Consider the following 18,932-nt stretch of genomic DNA (forward strand, 5'->3'; position numbering starts at 1 on the left):
TCGTCCCCACAGGACCACGATTAACCTAGAACCTAGTTCCCGAACAGAAGTCCAAAATATTCATTCACTTCTTTTTGTGTGTGTGTGTGTGGTACGCGGGCCTCTCACTGTTGTGGCCTCTCCCGTTGCGGAGCACAGGCTCCGGACGCGCAGGCTCAGCGGCCACGGCTCACGGGCCCAGCCGCTCCGCGGCATGTGGGATCCTCCCGGACCGGGGCACGAACCCGTGTCCCCTGCATCGGCAGGACTCTCAACCACTGCGCCACCAGGGAAGCCCTCATTCACTTCTTCACATTTGCTGTATGTGATGTTTTTCCAAATGGCGTTGATTTTACCGCCCCAATGTTCTCCGCAAAGGAACCGTAAACATTTTTCTGGTCAAATTTTTTTTGGTTTACATCATCTTTTATTTTATTATAGTCCATAAATATATACAAATTAAATCATTAAAGAATTCATAGTCTCCAAAGTTCAGGAACCTACTACTGTACTTTGCTCTGTCATGTCAAATATTAAAACATGAGAAGTAAAACTGCCAACTTAATAAATATTCCATTTGAAGCTGAAATTGAGTCGAATAAATGAAGTACTTTCAGAAATCTCAAGTAAGGAATTAACAGGCTAGACGCTAAATCTTGACAGGGTTTGATTATCACTTGGATTGTTCTTATTACTCATTTACTTTATTTATACCTCTGAATGGAATGCAGATTCTTCCTTTGGTGGATATAATAGAGCTTTAACAGAAGGGACACTTCCATTCATTCTGTGTAACTCTGGACATTTATCTTGCTGTAAAATGCTCGCCTCTCATGTCTTGAGCCTCTTACTGAGCAGTGAATGTTTATCTGTGCACAATCCGTTTCTTTTTCGGCTGGGATTTTCTTTGGGGTCCGGGCTGCTTTCACTGAGCAATTCTGAGTGGGCTTCCTCAGGCATCTGCAAGACAGACACAGAAACTCCAGCAGGCAGCCCGCCTCTAACCCGCCCAGCCTCCAGGCTCCGCAGGGCTGACTTCACAGGCCAATAGGCAACACGGGACGTGGGAGAACACAACACAACACAACACAGCAATGCCCGTTGTTCCTCCCTAACCCTGATTACTACTATTTTCCACAGACATCTGAAATGTGATGTCAACCTAAAATCTGGCACGGCAAGCCAAAATTTCAGAAACACGTGCTAACTTCAAAGTGGGATTTCTGGTGGGGAACTCCTTTTTTTGTAAGCTCCTTTTCTTTCTTTCTTCTTCTTCTTCTTCTTCTTTTTTTTTTTTTTAGTATTTATTTGGCTGCGCCGGCATGTGGGATCTTCGTTGCAGCATGAGAACTCTTAGCTGCGGAATGTGGGATCTAGTTCCCTGACCAAGTCCCTGTAAGCTCCTTTTCAATGCTTGCTTGGTCCTGACAGCTGAGATTCTGTCCCAGACTCAATAAGCCACTCTCAGACAGCAGAGAGGCACTGATTTCTAGCATTGGTTTGTGTTTGCACCAAGAGACGGAAGCGTCCTGTTAGCAAATCACTTGCTCTCCTCATTCAAAGGGCCTCATGTTTTTCACTCAGGAAAAGGACTTTGCTGACTACACTGCATTTGCAGGCGGCCTTGAGTGTTCCTTTATGCATCGACCTCATAAACAAATAACTAATTATGCATCAAAACCTCTCAAGTTTTTGCCTTTCTGTTTCCGGGCCCAGAGAGCGCTTTCTCATACCCTGGGAGCTCAGGGAGAGAATGGGGAAGCCCTCTGCTGGAAGCACATCAAATGCAGAAACTAGGCCACTCCTCGCCAAACGGTTCCCAGGCCCCACCGCCAGTCGCCAGTCGAAGTTTCTACTTTAGTTCACTTGAGGACCAAACTCTGACATTTTGGAGCCAAACCGCTGATGCTTTTGCTGATTAAAGAGTGGTGTGTGGGGCTTTGAGTCAGTGTCAGGCATCCCTCAGACAAACAGGAAGGAGCTTAGGAGATCTGTTATCTCTCTCTGTATTTTGAAGGCCCTCTCTGCAAGCCTGAGGGGTTTTTTTTTGACTTTTTCTGCCGGGGTGGGGGGCAGTATAAGAATGATCCTGTAAGAATGGTTCTTTGGCTTTATTCTTGTCAAGTGGTAAGGCACTTGCCTTAATTGTGCACTCAAAATTGCAACAGTAAGCCAACTCTAGCAAAGGTGGGTTTTATTCTAGAGGTCATTGTACAATTTTTTAAATTTGCACTCCTTTTTCTTAAATTCCCCCAATTTTAAACTTTTGCCCTAAATATTAAGTAACTGACTCTTACCTTGGTTCTACACGGAGTATCCTCAGAGATCACACTCTCAGTTTGGGCTCCGACGGCTTCTTCTAAACCTATGTCAAGGAAGATACAATGGACAAGACAGAAGAACATAAAAGTCCTTAAAAAAAAAACACCTCATTTTGCTAACTCTAAGGATACCCTTAAAGTAAACTAGAGAGGTACATGTTTTTAAAAAGTGTCACTGTTAAAATAGCTGCTTTTAAACTCTTATTGTAGCATCTCATCATTACAAGTGGCACTGAGCCTATGTTAGCTCTGCTCGTTCACTTTATTAAAAAATAATTCTTTAGCCACACCACTAAAAATGCTCAAGCTCTGAGATGAATTTTAAGTAATAGTGACAGATTTGCCCCAACCTATAGTCTCTTCCACCTGTCCCTTCAAGGCACCAGAGGAGTCAGGACTGTTGGCCAAGCTTGGGTGTCTTTTGGTCCAAAGACAGTGACCATATTACAAATAACTGGGGGCTGACTCTCAACTTTCCAAATAGTAATGATCTGTTTTGTATGCTGTACTGATTCCTAGTTTAGCCTTATCCCAACCCCAAGAGGCTGAGAGGGAGCAGAGAAGTAGAATCTTAAAAATATAACGAAAAGCCCTAACATTTGACAGTGCTTTATGTTTTTCAATATGGTTTTACATTGTTACCTTACTTGTTAATCTCAGTTTATGCTCATAACAGAAAAATTAATTAACCTAATTATTTAATAGAGGTAAACAAAAGATGAATTCCTATGACAGGCTATAATTCTGAATGACAAACATAAGTCTTCAAACATTAAATTGTAATAAGTGAAATACAAAGTCAAATGATAACTATATAACTATCTTAACCCATAGCCTATATATATATATATTTTTTAAGATTTTTTGATATGGACCACTTTTAAAGTCTTTATTGAATTTGTTACAATATTCCTTCTGTTTTAAGTTTTGGTTTTTTGGCCCCGAGCCACGTGGGATCTTAGCTCCCTGACCAGGGATCGAACCTGTACCACCTGCATTGGAAGGTGAAGTCTTAACCACTAGACTGCCAGGGAAGTCCCTAGCTTATAATTTTTATTAACAGCATTTCCCATATTTTCATGGTACAAAGCTCAAAGACTCTTACACTGCAGCATCTGTGGTGCATGGTACAATGAAGGCATGCAATTATTTTTAAAAAGTGAAAATAAATGATAATGTATGTGTATACAATCATTTCCACCTTCCTTCACTTCTGCCAGTGCAAGTTGCACTGTCATGTCTGACCAGAGTGTGGGTGAGGGCACCTCATTTAAAGACCTGTGGACAGACCTGTTAGAATCTCATCCAGCCGGTCCACCATAAACTTGGCATTTTCTTCAGTGAAGCACATAGGTGGTTTTATTTTAAGCACATTTCTATGAGGTCCGTCGGCACTGAGAAGCACTCGCTTTTCTTTCATCCTAATGAGTGCAGGAAATACATGTGAGTGCATACAAATGATAACTAAGATTATTTCAGAATGATGTGAACAGACAGCACTTTCACATTTGCATGCAAGAAGCCCACATTTGTAATTGCACGAGTCTTAAACTTTTCTCATTTGGGGAGAGGAGAGGAAGTAAAAAACAGCATTAAGGCCAAGATACCAAACGGGTGAGGGGTGTGTTTACTTGTAGATGATGTGCTGAGCTTCGGCTGTGGCGGGGGTCCTTTCCTGATGGTCCTTCACTAAGTCAATTCCAATAAAAAGGCCAACGCCCCTGAGGGGGGTTAAGAAAGGGAACTTGACACACTTTATTAAGCACTGCATTGTCACAAAAAATTAACACTGTCCTCAAACTTCAGTTTGATTTGAAGCTGAATGTGATTCTCTTGAAAGGGTAGTTGTTATTAGTTCTAATTAATTCAAGATACCAATCTAGTGTCCACAGGACTTCCTAGTTTTTGAATCAAGTTAGTTTTTGTCAACCAGTTTTTCTTTCTTCTCTTAATTGTAAAAAAAAAAAAAAAAAGGCTTAAAAACAACCTTGTGCCATTTAGCTTCTCAAGACATCAACTAGGACAAATCTTTAATCTTTACATATATATATGAAAATGTTTTCATATATATGAAAAATAGTGAGTTTTCTTGGCTGTCATTTTAAATATTTTTAATAGATCATTTAGAGTTACCTTAAGTTCCTTCTTTTCATCTTTTGCCTGCTGAAATTATCCTGGCTTAATTTTTTTCAAAAAAGTATAAAAATCAGGAAAGATATATAACCAAAAGTTAACAGTGATGATATCTGGGGTCTGGATGAAAAATGAGTTTTGTTTTTGTTTTCTCAGTGTTTCTAGATCTGGTTTTGTGTTAACTTATTTTAAATTTATAAGATAAAATATAATAAATTTTCATTTGGACAAATGAATAACTGCATGACAACTTTATGATAAATATACCTGATATCTCCTATCAAGGTATGTTTAGCCTTCTGCTTATTCAGTAACTTGGTAAGATAATTCCCTACTCTTGTGGCATTTCCTTGAAGGTCTTCATTTTCAATTACGTCCAGGATGGCCAAACCAACAGCAGAAGATACTGGATTTCCTCCATACTGTGGAAAAAAGATAAATGAGAAAATAGAATAGTTGAATTTGTGGTATTGCTTCATCTATGAGAAATGTGGCTCATACATAAGCAAGTAAAGATATAATTTCAATAAAAATTTCCCTTGTGATATTAGTTTCTTAGATTTAGAATATAACATGATTCTATTCATTTAAGATTGAGAATAAAATTCTAAATCATATATAGCTGCAAAACTGGTATGAAGGATTCTGGGGAATTTATAAGTTCGTCCAAACCAAAAACAGACATTGTGCTGGGAATTAAGGATTTCAGAGTGCGGTTTAGTTAGGCGGATGTGGGTTTCAGTGCTTGAATATCTGCGTGAAAAAAGCTAAGCAATGACATTTTCTCCAAATAATTTATGTTCTTAGATTTGACTCTAACTTTTAGCTGTAACAAGCCCTATTATACATACTGCACAAACTATAATAATCTTTCCAAACTTAAAGCTTATAACTTTTAGGGGTAAAATCAAGGAAATAAAATTTCCCAAAGATAGAAATTTAGTAAGTATCTCCTATGACAGGCCTGTAACATTTATAGTAGTGAATCATCTAAGTGAAGTGTTTTGGGAATTTAAATGTGATACAAAACAAAAAAGATCATAGTATCTGTTAATGAAATATCATAACCTCTAGAGTTTAGCAGGGCAGCCATCTGTCATTGGAAAAATTAATAGAAACATTTTAGGAAGGGGAAAGATACACAAGAAAAAAATACAAGGAGGGTTGTGTCAGATAGAATGAAATATGGTTAGATCAAAATTTGGCTAGGGTCCTGGCGTGGTTAGCTGGCAACAGTGAGACTTATTCTTTATTACATTGGAAAGAAACATAAGAACATGCATTATTTTTCCCTCTTAGCATTAAAGTGGGGATGTCAAAATTTACCGTATTGAAATATTCCATCCCAGAGCTGCTGAAGGCTTCTGCAATTTCTTTGGTTGTTACCACGCATGCCACTGGGTGGCCATTGCCCATTGGTTTTCCCATTGTGACGATGTCTGGAATGAAATCTTCACCAAACATTTGGAAGCTCCAGAAATGAGTCCCAACTCGGCCAAAGCCTACTTGAACTTCATCAGCTATAAACACACCTCCTGCTCCGTGTACATATCTGAAAAGCAAAAGGGCAGCCTGATGCCTTCAGGTCACTGAGAGTCCCCAAACCCTCCTATAAGATACAGACTATTGAAAACTTAAAAAATGTTGTTAACCTGAAGTCTACAATCCTTGTTAAAAACATTTCAGTGTTCAAACCCCCAATGACATCTATGTGATGTCATTGACTTTGAAACATAATCACATAATTTCCAGATTAGATATATTCTATATTGTTTGGATTTGTGCTGCTTAAAGTAAGCTCTACTGCAGTATTTTAATAGGGAAGAAAAAGAAGTGAACAAGAAGTAGTGTTCAGCAGGTTTAATCTTCAAATGTTTACTAATTAGTAAAGCTTGGACACCAACTCATCAGAGAAGATGCCAGGTGGTTAGTAGGAGCACAGCTCTGGAGGCCGCCCTGCTGGACCTTGTGTAAACCCTTTATTTCCTGGATCTTGGGAGGGTGGAGGAGTTCCAGGAGTCCTGGCAGGCAGGCACTCCCAAGTGGCTATTTACCAGCTAGTCTGGAAGTATTTCAATATCTTAACAACCAGGATGGCCCTACAGAATTGTCACAGTGCCTTCAGTTTGACCAAGGATGCCCAAGTACATACTCTGCCACTTTCTGGAAGTAGCCTGCTGGAGGAATTATTTGTCCGCCACAACTCTGCATGGATTCAGCAATAAAGGCAGCAATCTATACAAGAGAAGATGGGGTCAAAGTCCATTAGGTCCTCCTCCCGTTACCCCCTAAAAAAAGAGGACTTCTTACGGAGAAGGTGACTTAAAAAATGGTTGGGAATGGACCCATGGCAAGAGACAAATTGGCCATTTGATTAAAAAGATGTCCACGCTGGAAATGCAAGAATTCTGAAGCATTCGTTTCTGAAATTTTAGGGTACCAATGAAACCATCAAGAGAAAATGGTGGAGAGGGTGCCTTCCATTTCTCCATTTTTAATGTAAATGCAGTGTTTTCATTAGGAACAACTGAGTAAGACTGATGTTTTCATTAGTCTTTAATATGAACCTCTAAAAATTTACCCAGGTTCCAAACACATCGCTGGGGTGCCTGTTTGCTCAGCTTGGTAAATTAGGACTGCCCGAGCCTGGAATTTGCACTAAGGAGATGAGAGGGTGAATGGTGGCCACGAACCTTAGTTATTGCGCTATATTTCTGGTTCTTGCCCTGAACCAGGCTTACAACTTAATAAAATTAGGCAATTCACAAAGGAACTAAAGAGGATGTGTTCTAGAGGCTAAGAAAGGAGAAGTAAAAATAGGTAACACTAAATTAAGAGAAAGCATAGAAATAGTATGAGATAAGAAGTCAAGCAATCAACTATACTTCAATTAAAGAAAAAAAAGGGGGGGAACTAAAGTTCTAGTCCAGACTACCTCTTTTAAGATATGCAAAACGAATTGCAAGAAAAGAAGAAATAGTTAAGAGAGGCAAATGACTTTCCAGTCATTAAGATAAAAATACTTGAACTGGAAAACACACAGGCTTCATTTTTATCTCAGTTAAAAAGGTTTTTTTATTGCCACGTTGATGCCATAAGCCAATTGAAAGGCAAAGCATGTGTCAAATCACATTAAAACTCCATGTAAGTAACCCCTGAAGGGGTTGAGAATTACCGTAAAGCTGAAGACAGTAGAGTGAAGACTGAGAAAATGGAAACTCTTTTTTTCCTACTTGGGAGGATTCTGGTTTGTTTTAGAAGTGCAGACCCAGATTGGAAGAACATTTTCCTGCCTTGTCTTAACGCAGGCTCTTTGGCTTCAGGAAAGTTGAACCAGTTCTAGGGAAGAGCCAAGGCTCCCCGGGTCCAGGAGTCTACAGTGGCCCCAAGGCCCCAGGGCCACCCTGCCTCTTCCCTCCCTTCGCCTTATATTAGCCCCTTGTGCTACTCTCAGTTGGAATGTTCTGTCTGTGAGCTATCACCTTTCTTAATTTTCTCCTCCTATCACTTTGGACCAGAGTCTGCATCCCAGTGTGAAGGTCAGAATTAGACCACCAGTTCTGAAACAGGTATAGTAATTACATTTCTAGGATAAATAAAAATAGTCTTAGAGGCATGACTATAATAATGTACTTTTTGAAATATGAACTAAGTAAAAGGGTAACTAGAGAAGAACAGAAAGGGATTTGAGATCTAATCCATTCCCACCTCTCCAATGTATCACAATGATTTCAATCTATTTTATAAAAGATATTAAAGTGTTTCCAAAGCTATAAATACAAACCTTCCTTCCACTGTTATGAGCTTCGTCAATAATTTTCTTCACTTCATCGGCATAAGCACTGGCCGGGTCTGTATGGTCTTCTCTGTATTTTCCTCTGTAAATATCTGGAGCTGGTGCCTGAAAACATCAAAAGGTAACAGTTTCTCATGATTTGTCTCCTGGACAAATGAGCTTTTAAGAAAGGGCCTTTCCCTCGAGGAGCATAATATTGTAGAAAGGTGACTCGTGGACTTAAGTGACTCTAGGTTCTTTTGCTCCTTTTCCTTAACATTTCTGAATTCTGTGAGACTTGAAAACTTTGCATTGTGAACACGAGCTTGGATTTGCTCCTAGGCCCTTAGAAGTCAAGACTGCATCCCTAGTCACATAAGGGGCAAATTCAAACAAGTGTGATTATGTTATTTGAAAATGTCAATGAATGGAAACTGTATTAACAATTCTATATTGAAAATAAACCCAACACTTACCAACTATATAGCAAACTGTAATCATTCAGAAAACTAGAGTGCCTTAGCGCTAATTTCAGATCTTAAAATTTTGAAAGAATGTATTCATGATTCTCTTAAAAAAGTCTACTGATCCTTAACTAAGCCAAATGAGTTTTACTGTTTCAACAGCTTGGTTTCTTTATTTTCTTTATTAAATGATATTTATTTTACTTAATAAATTTACATAATAATTTAGCATAGAGTAATTTTAAGACAGTCATATACACTTGATGCAACTCCAAGTTTCAAATAGGCTTTAGCAATAGAAAAAGTAATTTAAACATCAAGGGACAAGAAAAATAAAATGAGAGCTGTGAATAAGAGCTATCACTACCACTATACTAATTTGTATGGTACTCATCAATGGATTTTAAACCACATCTTGTCATTAACTAGCTCTTTGACTTTAGCAAACAGATCTTTGCTAAAGATCTGTGACTGCTCTAGATCTTAGTTTCCTTTTCCATGGCTTCATTTCAATGCAAGGATTGGACTGGGTTATCACTGGGCACTCTTCCAGTAGTAACATTCTGATTCTTGGATTCCAAAATACTTACCACATGCACAAATTCTTTCTTGACATCTTTGCCCTTTTGAAATTTATATGGACTGATCTCAATTAAAGATGATAGGTGACCATGGTAAGCACTGAAAAGAAAAAGGACAGTAACCAAAATCACTCAAAGAAGGATGCTTTTCTAGTATATGAAAAATAGTACTGCACATCATCCAGGGAGAATCTCAACATTGGTGCCAGATTTAACTATATGGAATCTAATTTTTCATGGTAGGACTAGCCATTAATTTGTCCCACTCTCCTGATTCAGGTAATAAAACACATAGAAAGCCAAGCATGTATACTCATAGACAGTTACTTTTTAGCTGGAAAAAACTTAATTTCTTTGGATTGTATTAGCTCTGCTAAAGTAGTTTATCTAAATGTAAAACATTAATTTCTATAGCTTCATGAGAATTTTCAGATGTATGTATTTTTAAAATGTATTTGATAGCTACATTCTAGTAAATTTTAAAAACAACTTTATATCACAGAATGGGCTGCGTTTCGGTCTGGGATGGTTTCAAAGGGATATCCAATTGCTCAAATGAAAGTTGATAAGGAACAGGAGGTCTTTTAAAAAGAACTAAGATTAAGATGTAATCCAGTGGCTACGAAATTCCTTTCTTTCACTTAAAATACAGATGGCTATGATATTCCCTTTTATGTTTCTTGCCCAGAGATATATAATTGGGAGGCCTGGAAAAGACATTATAAAAGGCCCATGAATAGATAAAGCAAAGAGGGAGGACTTCCCCTACCGTAGATTAAAACATGCTACAAAGCCATAGTAATGAAATTAGTATGGTATTGGGATAAGAACAAAGTCATGACTGGGACAGAAGTGAGCTCAGAGACACAGCCGTACATAAATGGTAACACAGTGGACTCTCGGTGGAGTCAATATGAGGAGCAGTTATAGAGGTAGTAGAAGAAAATAAAGAAGAGCATCTTTGTGATCTGAAGGGTGGGGATGGGTGTGTGTGGGGGAGAGATATTAACAAAACTTAGAAAACCAAACCATAGGATGAAAATGTCAACTATTTGATTTAAGCAAATTTTTGGAGGTTGGACGATACCATGGACAAAGTTAAAAGACAGATGATAGATTGGGAAAAAACATTTGAAATGTCTCATACTAAAAGAGATTAATGTTCAAAATGTTGGTTCTTAAGTCTATCTGCATATTAGCATCACTTGGGAAACTTTAAAATCTATACTGTTTACTGGAACCCACCTCTAGAGATTCTCTCGCTCTCTTTTTAAAATTTTTTTGGCTGAGCCGTGCTGCATGCAGGATCTTAGTTCCCCGACCAGGAATCAAACCAGCAACCCCTCTGTTGAGAACTCAGAGTCTTAACCACTGGACTGCCAGATAAGTCACTAGAGATTCACTTTAATTGGTCTGGAGTGGGACCTGGGCACTGGCATTAAAAAAAGAAAATTTCCCCAGGTAATTCTAAAACACAGTCAAGGATGAGATCCTCTCATCTAAACTATGTATGCAACCACAAAAGCAAGGATGGAAATCTCAACAGAAAAATGAGCAAAGAATATAAACAGGTAATTCTCAGAAATGAAGTCATAAATGCATAATAAGCATATGAAGAGATACTCAAACTCATAATTAGAAATTGCAAATAAAAGTAACATTGATAGGGACTTCCCTGGTGGCACAGTGGTTGAGAGTCTGCCTGCCGGTGCGGGGAACACGGGTTCAATCCCTGGTCTGGGAGGATCCCACATGCCGCAGAGCAACTAGGCCCGTGCGCCACAACTACTGAGCCTGTTCTCCAGAGCCCAAGCCACAACTACTGAAGCCTGTGTGCCTAGAGCCCATGCTCCGCGACAAAGAGAAGCCACCGCAATGAGAAGCCCTTGCACTGTAGTGGGGAGTGGTCCCCGCTTGCTGCAACTGGAGAGGGCCCGGGCGCAGCACCGAAGACCCAGCGCAGCCAAGAATAAACAAACAAACAAACAAATAAATAAGTAAATTTATGAAAAGGTTAAAAAAAATCCTGAAAATTAAAAAAGAAAAACCAACAACCTTGATATCATTTTATACCTATTAGACGGCAAAAATTAAGAAAAAAAAAGAAGGTAGGATATTCTTAGTTTTTGGTGAGGATACATGAAAATTGGATATTTCATGCACTGGCTAGAGCGTGCAACCACTTTGGAGACTGATCTGGCAGGATTTGGTCAAATCTACAATGTTTACCATACCCTGTACCCCTATGGCCTAGCAATCTTGTTTCTGGGTGATTTATCCCCAAGAAATTCTCAGAAAGGTCCATAAAGACACATGTACAAGGGCATTCATTGCAGTGTTGCTTGTGGTAGCTGGGAGTAAAGGGCAGTCACAGTATCTATTCTGTGGTAGGCAGGCAGAATCATGCCTCCCCTCCCTAAAGATGCCCATGTCCTAAGCCTCAGAACCTAAGAATGTTACATGGTAAAGGGGACCTTGCAGACGTGATTAAATTAAGGATCATGAAATGGAGCGATAATCCTGGAGGCTCAAATGTTATCACAAGAACTTTATAAGTGAAAGAAGGCAGCAGGAAGATGGCGGTCAGAGACAGACGAGGTGATGTGAGGATAGAAGCAGAGGCTGGAGTGATGTAATGTCTGGCTCTGAAGATGAAGGAGGGGACCACAAGCCAAGGAATGCAGGCAGCCTCTAGAAGGTGGAGGCAAGGAAACAGATTCTTCCCTGGTGTCTTCAGAAGGAGTGCAGCCCTGTTGAACGTTGATTTTAGCCCAGTGAGACCCATTTTGGACAATCTGACCTCTAGAACTAGAAGAGAATAAATTTACGTTGCTTAAGCCACTATGTTTATGATAATGTGCTATAGCAACAAGAGAAAATGAATACACCAACCAACACATAAAACAAGAGAAGCCTATAGAAGGGTAAGAAATGAGGTGCATGTTCAATTCAACCCTTTGTGTCTGAGATTACTGGGGTGGAGAGGTAGAAAAAATTTTAAAATCTCACTGAAGATGGAAGTTATCAAATTTCTTGTTTAAAATATAATGAATTCATTTTTGAGAAGTAAAACTAAATAGTGACTATTAAAAATCACAAATTAATGATAAAGAACTATTTTTTTTTTCCTGGGTATTTTTTTTTTTTTTTTTTGCGCTACACGGGCCTCTCACTGTTGTGGCCTCTCCCGTTGCGGAGCACAGGCTCCGGACACGCAGGCTCAGCGGCCACGGCTCACGGGCCCAGCCGCTCTGCGGCACGTGGGATCTTCCCGGACCGGGGCACGAACCCGTGTCCCCTGCATCGGCAGGCGGATTCTCAACCACTGCGCCACCAGGGAAGCCCAAGAAAGAACTATTTTTACTTGGCTATTTGTTGTCTTTAAAATTTGCTCTAGGGAATTCCCTGGCAGTCCAGTGGTTAGGACTCCACACTCTCACTGCCAAGGCCCCGGGTTCAATCCCTGGTCGAGGAACTAAGATCCCATGAGCCGCATGGTGTGGCCGAAAAAAATATATGCTCCAAATTGTTATCTTTTTAATTAATTACGTGAATAATCACAACTGTGACATGAATGCTTGTATTTTTAAGAAATTATATTTTTATTCTGAAAAAGATGGAGTTACACACACATTGCAGTGGCTCAATTAACAACTAAATGCATGAAAAGTAAACCCTGATTCATGCAAAGCCCATGAGACCATGACCACAGAACCCAAAAGAGCCTCCAAATACTTGGAAGGAATTAAGTGTCCTTCAGGCCTGAGCTGGCCTTGAAACCTATACATAACAACAAAAAAAATCCTTGTGCCATATATCCAGCTTCCTCCATACATGCTTATGGTATTAGTATGGAGAGGATCAATATAATTTTGTCTCTGAAGGCGTTTCCTGCTTAGAAGTCTTGTGTTCAAGACTTACTGGTCAAGAGTGATCACATCTTGGTGGCCTCTGAACTGCCGAGCCAGGCGTAAGGCTAAGTCATTGGCTTCAGATCTATTAAGAGAGCAGAGAGAGAAGGGACAATGTGACATAAGCCCTTTTAAAAATCTTTCAAACCATTATTTACGAAGTTGAGGATTCCAAAACCTGTTTAACTTCGAGATTATTCTTTGTACTACTCCAGGTTCTGTCACCTCCAGTCTTTGGTGACACTGCTCTCTCTAAGGCTAATCACTCTTTGACTGTATAGGATTCTTCAGAGGTGAAAGTCAAATATTATATTTAATTTATTGAAGGCAAGAATGCCTTAGAACTACAAATTAGATCCAAAAATGTCCTAATTCTTTACAAAGAAAAAAGAAAAATCTTCTGGTTATAAACCAATCTTCTGGTTATTTGATTTTAAGGTATCTCATTGAAAAGAGAAAATGAATCACAGAATCATAATAGAACATTCACAGGATTTCTAATAGTTTTAATTCATATGTACATATATATCATTTTAAATTTATGCTGTATAGACAGATTTCCTCCCAATATAACATTGTACAGGTGAGCTTTTCTCCTGTCATTAAACATGTATTTTCAAAAACATACTTTTTAATGTCTGTATAATATTCCACAGAATGGACATATCTATTCACTTGAATTGACTCATTCCTCCTCTGTGTTTGTGTTGGGGATATGCTTATTGCCTAAGGAAAAAAATCAATCAAAAATCTTATAAAACTTATATAACTTGTTTAGTAGAGTTCTTTCTTTGCCAAAATGCCTTATTCATGCTTTGAAAGGACTATCTAGGTTCATCTAGATTCTTTAGCTACTTACTCTATTGACCAAAGAAGTGGGTGCCATTTGACTAGTTAGGTTTTCTCACATGAACACCAGACCTGAATATTTTTGCCAATATTTTGTTACAACCCAAGTATCTATCCTTTAGGGATACTTAAGGGTATGCTTTCCCCATCTTTCACCAAGGAAGCTGTGGTGATAAAAAGCTGAGTGGCATGCACTTGTTAATCATGGGACTGTTGTTAAAGGCTGTGTCAGGGGTCCTGGAACATGCTGTCAGGTATCTTATCTACAAAGGGCTGGTAGGTCAAAGCAAAAGAACCAGAATGGTGAGGTTCCCCCATATGGGGTCATTAGTAAACGGCAAGAATCTCAGGAAACCTTTTTAGATATCTATACTCCACCAGCAATCAAACAGAAAAGAGAGGAGACAGAGATTGTTGGGAATGGGGATGGGTGGAAAACCTCAGAACATACCCTGAATTTGTAAAATAGCAAACAGAGAGTCTGTCCGGCAGGGTTGCTGACAGGCGCTTGGCATACTCAACAATGTTGTCGTGGAGGAATCGAGAATTTGTATTTAGTAGTTCCATCTGTTTCTGGGCAGCTTTGACCACTTCTGGGTGGCAGTGTCCCACTAAAATTTAGAAGACAAAAGCCCCCAAAATGAGTTGCAAATCTAAATGCCTGGGAAGTGATGGGTATTCTGAAGCAAGCAAAAAAAAAAAAAAGGTTGATCCTGTTCCAGTCCCACATTTTGTTCTAGCTTTTCCCCGCCTAGGACTACTGGCCCTGTTCAGCCGAGGAACTGCAGCCCCTGCAGTTCCTGGGACAAATGTCAACGGTGTCAAGTCTGCCTTACTCCAGAAACGTATCCTTCAAGGCACGGCAAAGACAGCACATTACCATGGGCAACGTTGTTGATGCAGTCCAAGTACTCTTCGCCTTTCTCGTCAAACATGTACTGCCCCTGGGCTCGCACTATTTTGATGGGATCCGCAGCAAAGAAAACTTTGCAGGAGGGCCTAGAAATAATGAAAGGAAACACTTTGGTCTGGTAGGACTGCTCAGTGTTTTTCCTTCTCAGTGAAGGTCACGATCAGTGGAAAATTACAATTATGTAAAAGAAAGGGAAAACACAACCTGGGTGATATACTTTTTTTTTTCATTTCATTTTAGCCTGGAAACTTTTACCTTAATCCCCCATCCGTGACACTGTTTACTTTGCTTGTTATATTAAATTTGCCGTGATCTGACAACTCTATTTAGAGGCACAAGGACCAACTCTGACAGCTCTAATTCCACAAACCAATAACTAATTTTCCTTTGAGAAATTTTGTTCAACCAGGAAAAAAAAAAAGCTTTTTATTTTTGAGCCTTCCTATGTGTCAGGAACTGACAGCTCTTACAAATATTATCTCATTTAATCCTCCCAACAATAAAATGAGTTATCATTCTCATTTTTATAGTTGAGGAAACAGACACCGAAAAATTAAAAAGCTTGGTTCAAGGTTACACAGCCAGTGAGAAAACCAGAATTTGAAAGTAGACTGTCTTGATCGTAACTAGATTTATCATGGTGAACATTTTGAGATGTACAGAAATATTGAATCACTATGTTGTGTAATAGTTACTAACATAGTGTTCTAGGTCAATTATACTTCAAAAATAAACTCATAGAAAAACTCATACTAGGGATATAATTTATATGTACAACATGATAAAGATAATTAACACTGCTGTATGTTATACATGAAAGTTGTTAAGAAAGGAAATCCTAAGAGTTCTCATCACAAGGTAAAATTTTTTTTTCTATTTCTTTAATTTTGTATCAGTGTGAGATCGATATTCACTAAACTTATTGGGATAATGATTTCATGATGATTTCAAATCATTATGCTGTGCAACTCAAACTTATACAGTGCTGTATGTCAATTATATATCAATAAAATTGGAAGAAAAACAAAAAAAGGTAGACTGTCTTATGCCATAGCCCAAAACAGGGCTTGCTTGCTAATCTAATCTCTCCCTCTAATCTAATTTGTAGAGAAATGAATAGCACTAAAAGCTAAATACAAATAACTTAGTGTTAAATACTATGCAGGAGATTTTACAGATCATTTTCATGTTTTTTTTTAAAAAATTTATTTATTTATTTAATTTTGGCTGCGTTGGGTCTTCGTTTCTGTGCGAGGGCTTTCTCTAGTTGCGGCGAATGGGGGCCACTCTTCATCGCAGTGCGCGGGCCTTTATGTTTTTTTGATTGGTATTTGTCCTGCATCAAATGGATTTCCCTTTCTTAAATAATAAAATCCAATTATTATTCTAACCCTTTAACCCAGTCTTTTCAGCATAATAAAAAGTCATCCAGGGCTTCCCTGGTGGCGCAGTGGTTGAGAGTCCGCCTGCCGATGCAGGGCACATGGGTTCGTGCCCCGGTCCGGGAAGATCCCAAGTACCGCGGAGCGGCTGGGCCCGTGAGCCATGGCCGCTGAGCCTGCGCGTCCGGAGCCTGTGCTCCGCAGCGGGAGAGGCCACAGCATCACAGGCCCGCATACGGCAAAAAATAAATAAATAAATAAATAAAAATAAAATTCATCCATATTTTTGGTTATTTGGATAGCTGGCTGGAGTACAGATTTTAGCAACATAGAAACATCACAAAGATTTCTGAACTTGGTTCTATGGGCATTTAGAAACTAAAACAAAATATTATTTTTATTTTGGTGATTTTGCATGCACAAAAAATACCACATGCATTGGAGGTAATTTAGAGGGTAATTAGATACCTATTAAATGGATATGCAACTGTTTAGAAAGTATTGTGATTATTGTGAATAGGTAATTAAATTTTTAAATTGCCTAAGATTAAGCATCATTAGCTAAAATGAAACTAATATTTAATGAGAATTTCTTCTTGGTTCAAATTCAGCTGTTAGTTTATACCTACAAGTTAAAATCCAGAAAAACCCTTCGTTACGAATGTGGGCTTAAAACTTCGGACTTCACCTTGCCTCCTTGTTAATGTACTTCCCACCTTCTCACTCAAACTTCAGGTGAAATTCTTTCTCGGTCATTCCATGGCTACCATTCCTCCTTTCACAGAATTTGTTCTGCTCACGTCAGAAATCATTAGGTTTTCATTGGAATCTAACTATATAGGATTGAAAACTAACAGAAAGGAGTGCTGATTAGAAAAAGCGAAGGAGGTGATCCGATAATGAGGTATCTGACCATTTTGACCCTGTTGCGGGGGTTGAGAGAGATTTAACTAGTCTCCTAAACCACCTAGAAACCTCCTGGGTTGAGATCAGATCAAATCTCAAATCAGATCACAAGGTAACTTGACACTACTAGGACCAGAGCCCAGGTCTGACCTAAGGTTCGGTCCTGTACGCTCACCAAGTCGTCTATAACACGAGCAAAACAAAAGTAGACCGGAGAAAATATTGCATCTTTAAATTGTGATGAGGGCACAGCTGGGGAGACCAAGGTAAGTGGCATCTTACTCTTCAGAAAGTGGTTTCAAAGTTTTTTTACTGGCTGGATTAACCTTTTACTTCTTAACCAAGGCTGCAAGAAGAAAAAGTTCACTTTCAACAAAAGTTGTCATAATGAGTGTTCACAGCCATCGTCAAAAATATTTCGGAGTTCAGTTTTCTAAAACTTTCGAGGTGGTGGGAGCGGCGGAGAGCTAGCCGTCTCCCTCCCAGAGCCCATCCCTGGAATGGTGTTCTACTTCAATGGCTCTCAACCTTCACGGTCAATTCCCCCAGCCGGCCGGCCGGCCGGCAGCCCTCACCCCCTCGGCGGTCTGCAGAGCGCGGGGACCGCTCTGGAGCCGGCTGGTCGGCAGCCCCCTTGGGCGGAGGCGAGGCGGGGCGCTCCGGGCGGGCGGCGGCGCGCGTGCGCAGGTGCGGCGGGCGGGTGGCGGTCCCGCACCCCGCCGGCAGCAGCCCGCTCGCCCGCTCCCTGCCCCGCTGCGGCTCTCCGCCCCCCGCGCCGCTGATTCCCCCTCTCTGCGCCTTTCCTCGGGGCTGGGGAGCGCTCACGCGATGTGCTTCCTCCTCAGCGCCAGGGTTTCTTGCTTGCTGTATAGCTCGCACATGGTGGCGGGGTGCCGGGCGCGCCCAGGGGTCTCCCCTTTCCGGTCCGTTCGCCTCCCTCGCGAGCCCGCGGGACTGTCTCAGGGGTGGCCTTTTTCTCCCGTTTTCCCCCGTTGGACCCCCTTGCCCCGGGCATCGGAGGTCAAAGGCGGCACCAGCTAGCCAGGGTCATCTCCCTTTTAAGTCTTGCCCAGCCTTTGCCCTTCGCCAAGCCCCACCCTCACCCTCCTCCTCCGCCTGGTGCCTGCCTGGCAAGTGGCTGGACTAGCCACCGAGTCGCCACCCACCCCAGCCCCCCGCCCCCGGGCTAACTGGCTCGTGTTCCTGCCCTGCTGCCCACTTCGCCTCCTCACCCCTGTTACTTCTACTAACTCGCCTTTTTTTCCTTAAATTTGCCTTGCCATGGCCTTTCTTCCTCCTCTGTCTGTGAATTCCCTCCTTCCCACTTTCTCTCTCTCTCTCTTTCTTTCTTTCTTTCTTTCTTTCTTTCTTTCTTTCTTTCTTTCTTTCTTTCTTTCTTTCTTTTTCTTTCTTTCTTTCTTTCTTTCTTTCTTTCTTTCTTTCTTTCTTTCTTTCTTTCTTTCTTTCTTTCTTTCTTTCTTTCTTTTTCTTTCGTTCTTTCTTTCTTTTTCTTTTCTTCCTTCCTTCCTTCTTTCCTAACTTCCTTCCTTTCTCTTTCTTTCTCTTCCTTCCTTCCTTCCTTCCTTCCTTCCTTCCTTCCTTCCTTCCTTCCTTCCTTCCTTCCTTCCTTCCTTCCTTCCTTCCTTCCTTCCTTCCTTTCTCTCTCTCTCTTTCTTTCTTTCTTTCCTCCCTCCCTCCCTCCCTCCTTTCCTTCCTTC

At 40.4% G+C, this 18,932-nt stretch overlaps 1 protein-coding gene across 5 annotated transcripts; it reads right to left on the reverse strand.

Moving 5' to 3' along the window:
- Nucleotides 1–285: 285 nt before the first annotated feature.
- Nucleotides 286–18,248, reverse strand: ETNPPL (ethanolamine-phosphate phospho-lyase). Of its 5 annotated transcripts, none has more exons than XM_059067697.2 (13): nt 18,040–18,246; nt 14,894–15,012; nt 14,465–14,624; nt 13,175–13,249; nt 9,263–9,353; nt 8,218–8,334; nt 6,586–6,668; nt 5,760–5,985; nt 4,701–4,855; nt 3,932–4,021; nt 3,591–3,721; nt 2,277–2,344; nt 392–939 (listed from the first exon to the last, which is right to left on the reverse strand). In XM_059067697.2, the coding sequence occupies exons 1-13, from the start codon at nt 18,093–18,095 to the stop codon at nt 811–813; spliced, it is 1,500 nt and encodes a 499-aa protein (XP_058923680.1). In that variant the 5' UTR covers nt 18,096–18,246; the 3' UTR covers nt 392–810. The 5 variants fall into 5 exon arrangements, with proteins under 5 accessions (XP_058923682.1, XP_058923680.1, XP_066893066.1 ...); XM_067036965.1 differs by having other exon boundaries at nt 393–939; nt 3,579–3,721; nt 18,040–18,245; XM_059067699.2 differs by lacking the exon at nt 3,932–4,021 and having other exon boundaries at nt 286–939; nt 18,040–18,248.
- Nucleotides 18,249–18,932: the final 684 nt, after the last annotated feature.

The sequence above is a fragment of the Kogia breviceps genome, chromosome 6 (assembly GCF_026419965.1).
Source record: "Kogia breviceps isolate mKogBre1 chromosome 6, mKogBre1 haplotype 1, whole genome shotgun sequence".
In the NCBI taxonomy this organism is placed as follows: domain Eukaryota; kingdom Metazoa; phylum Chordata; class Mammalia; order Artiodactyla; family Physeteridae; genus Kogia; species Kogia breviceps.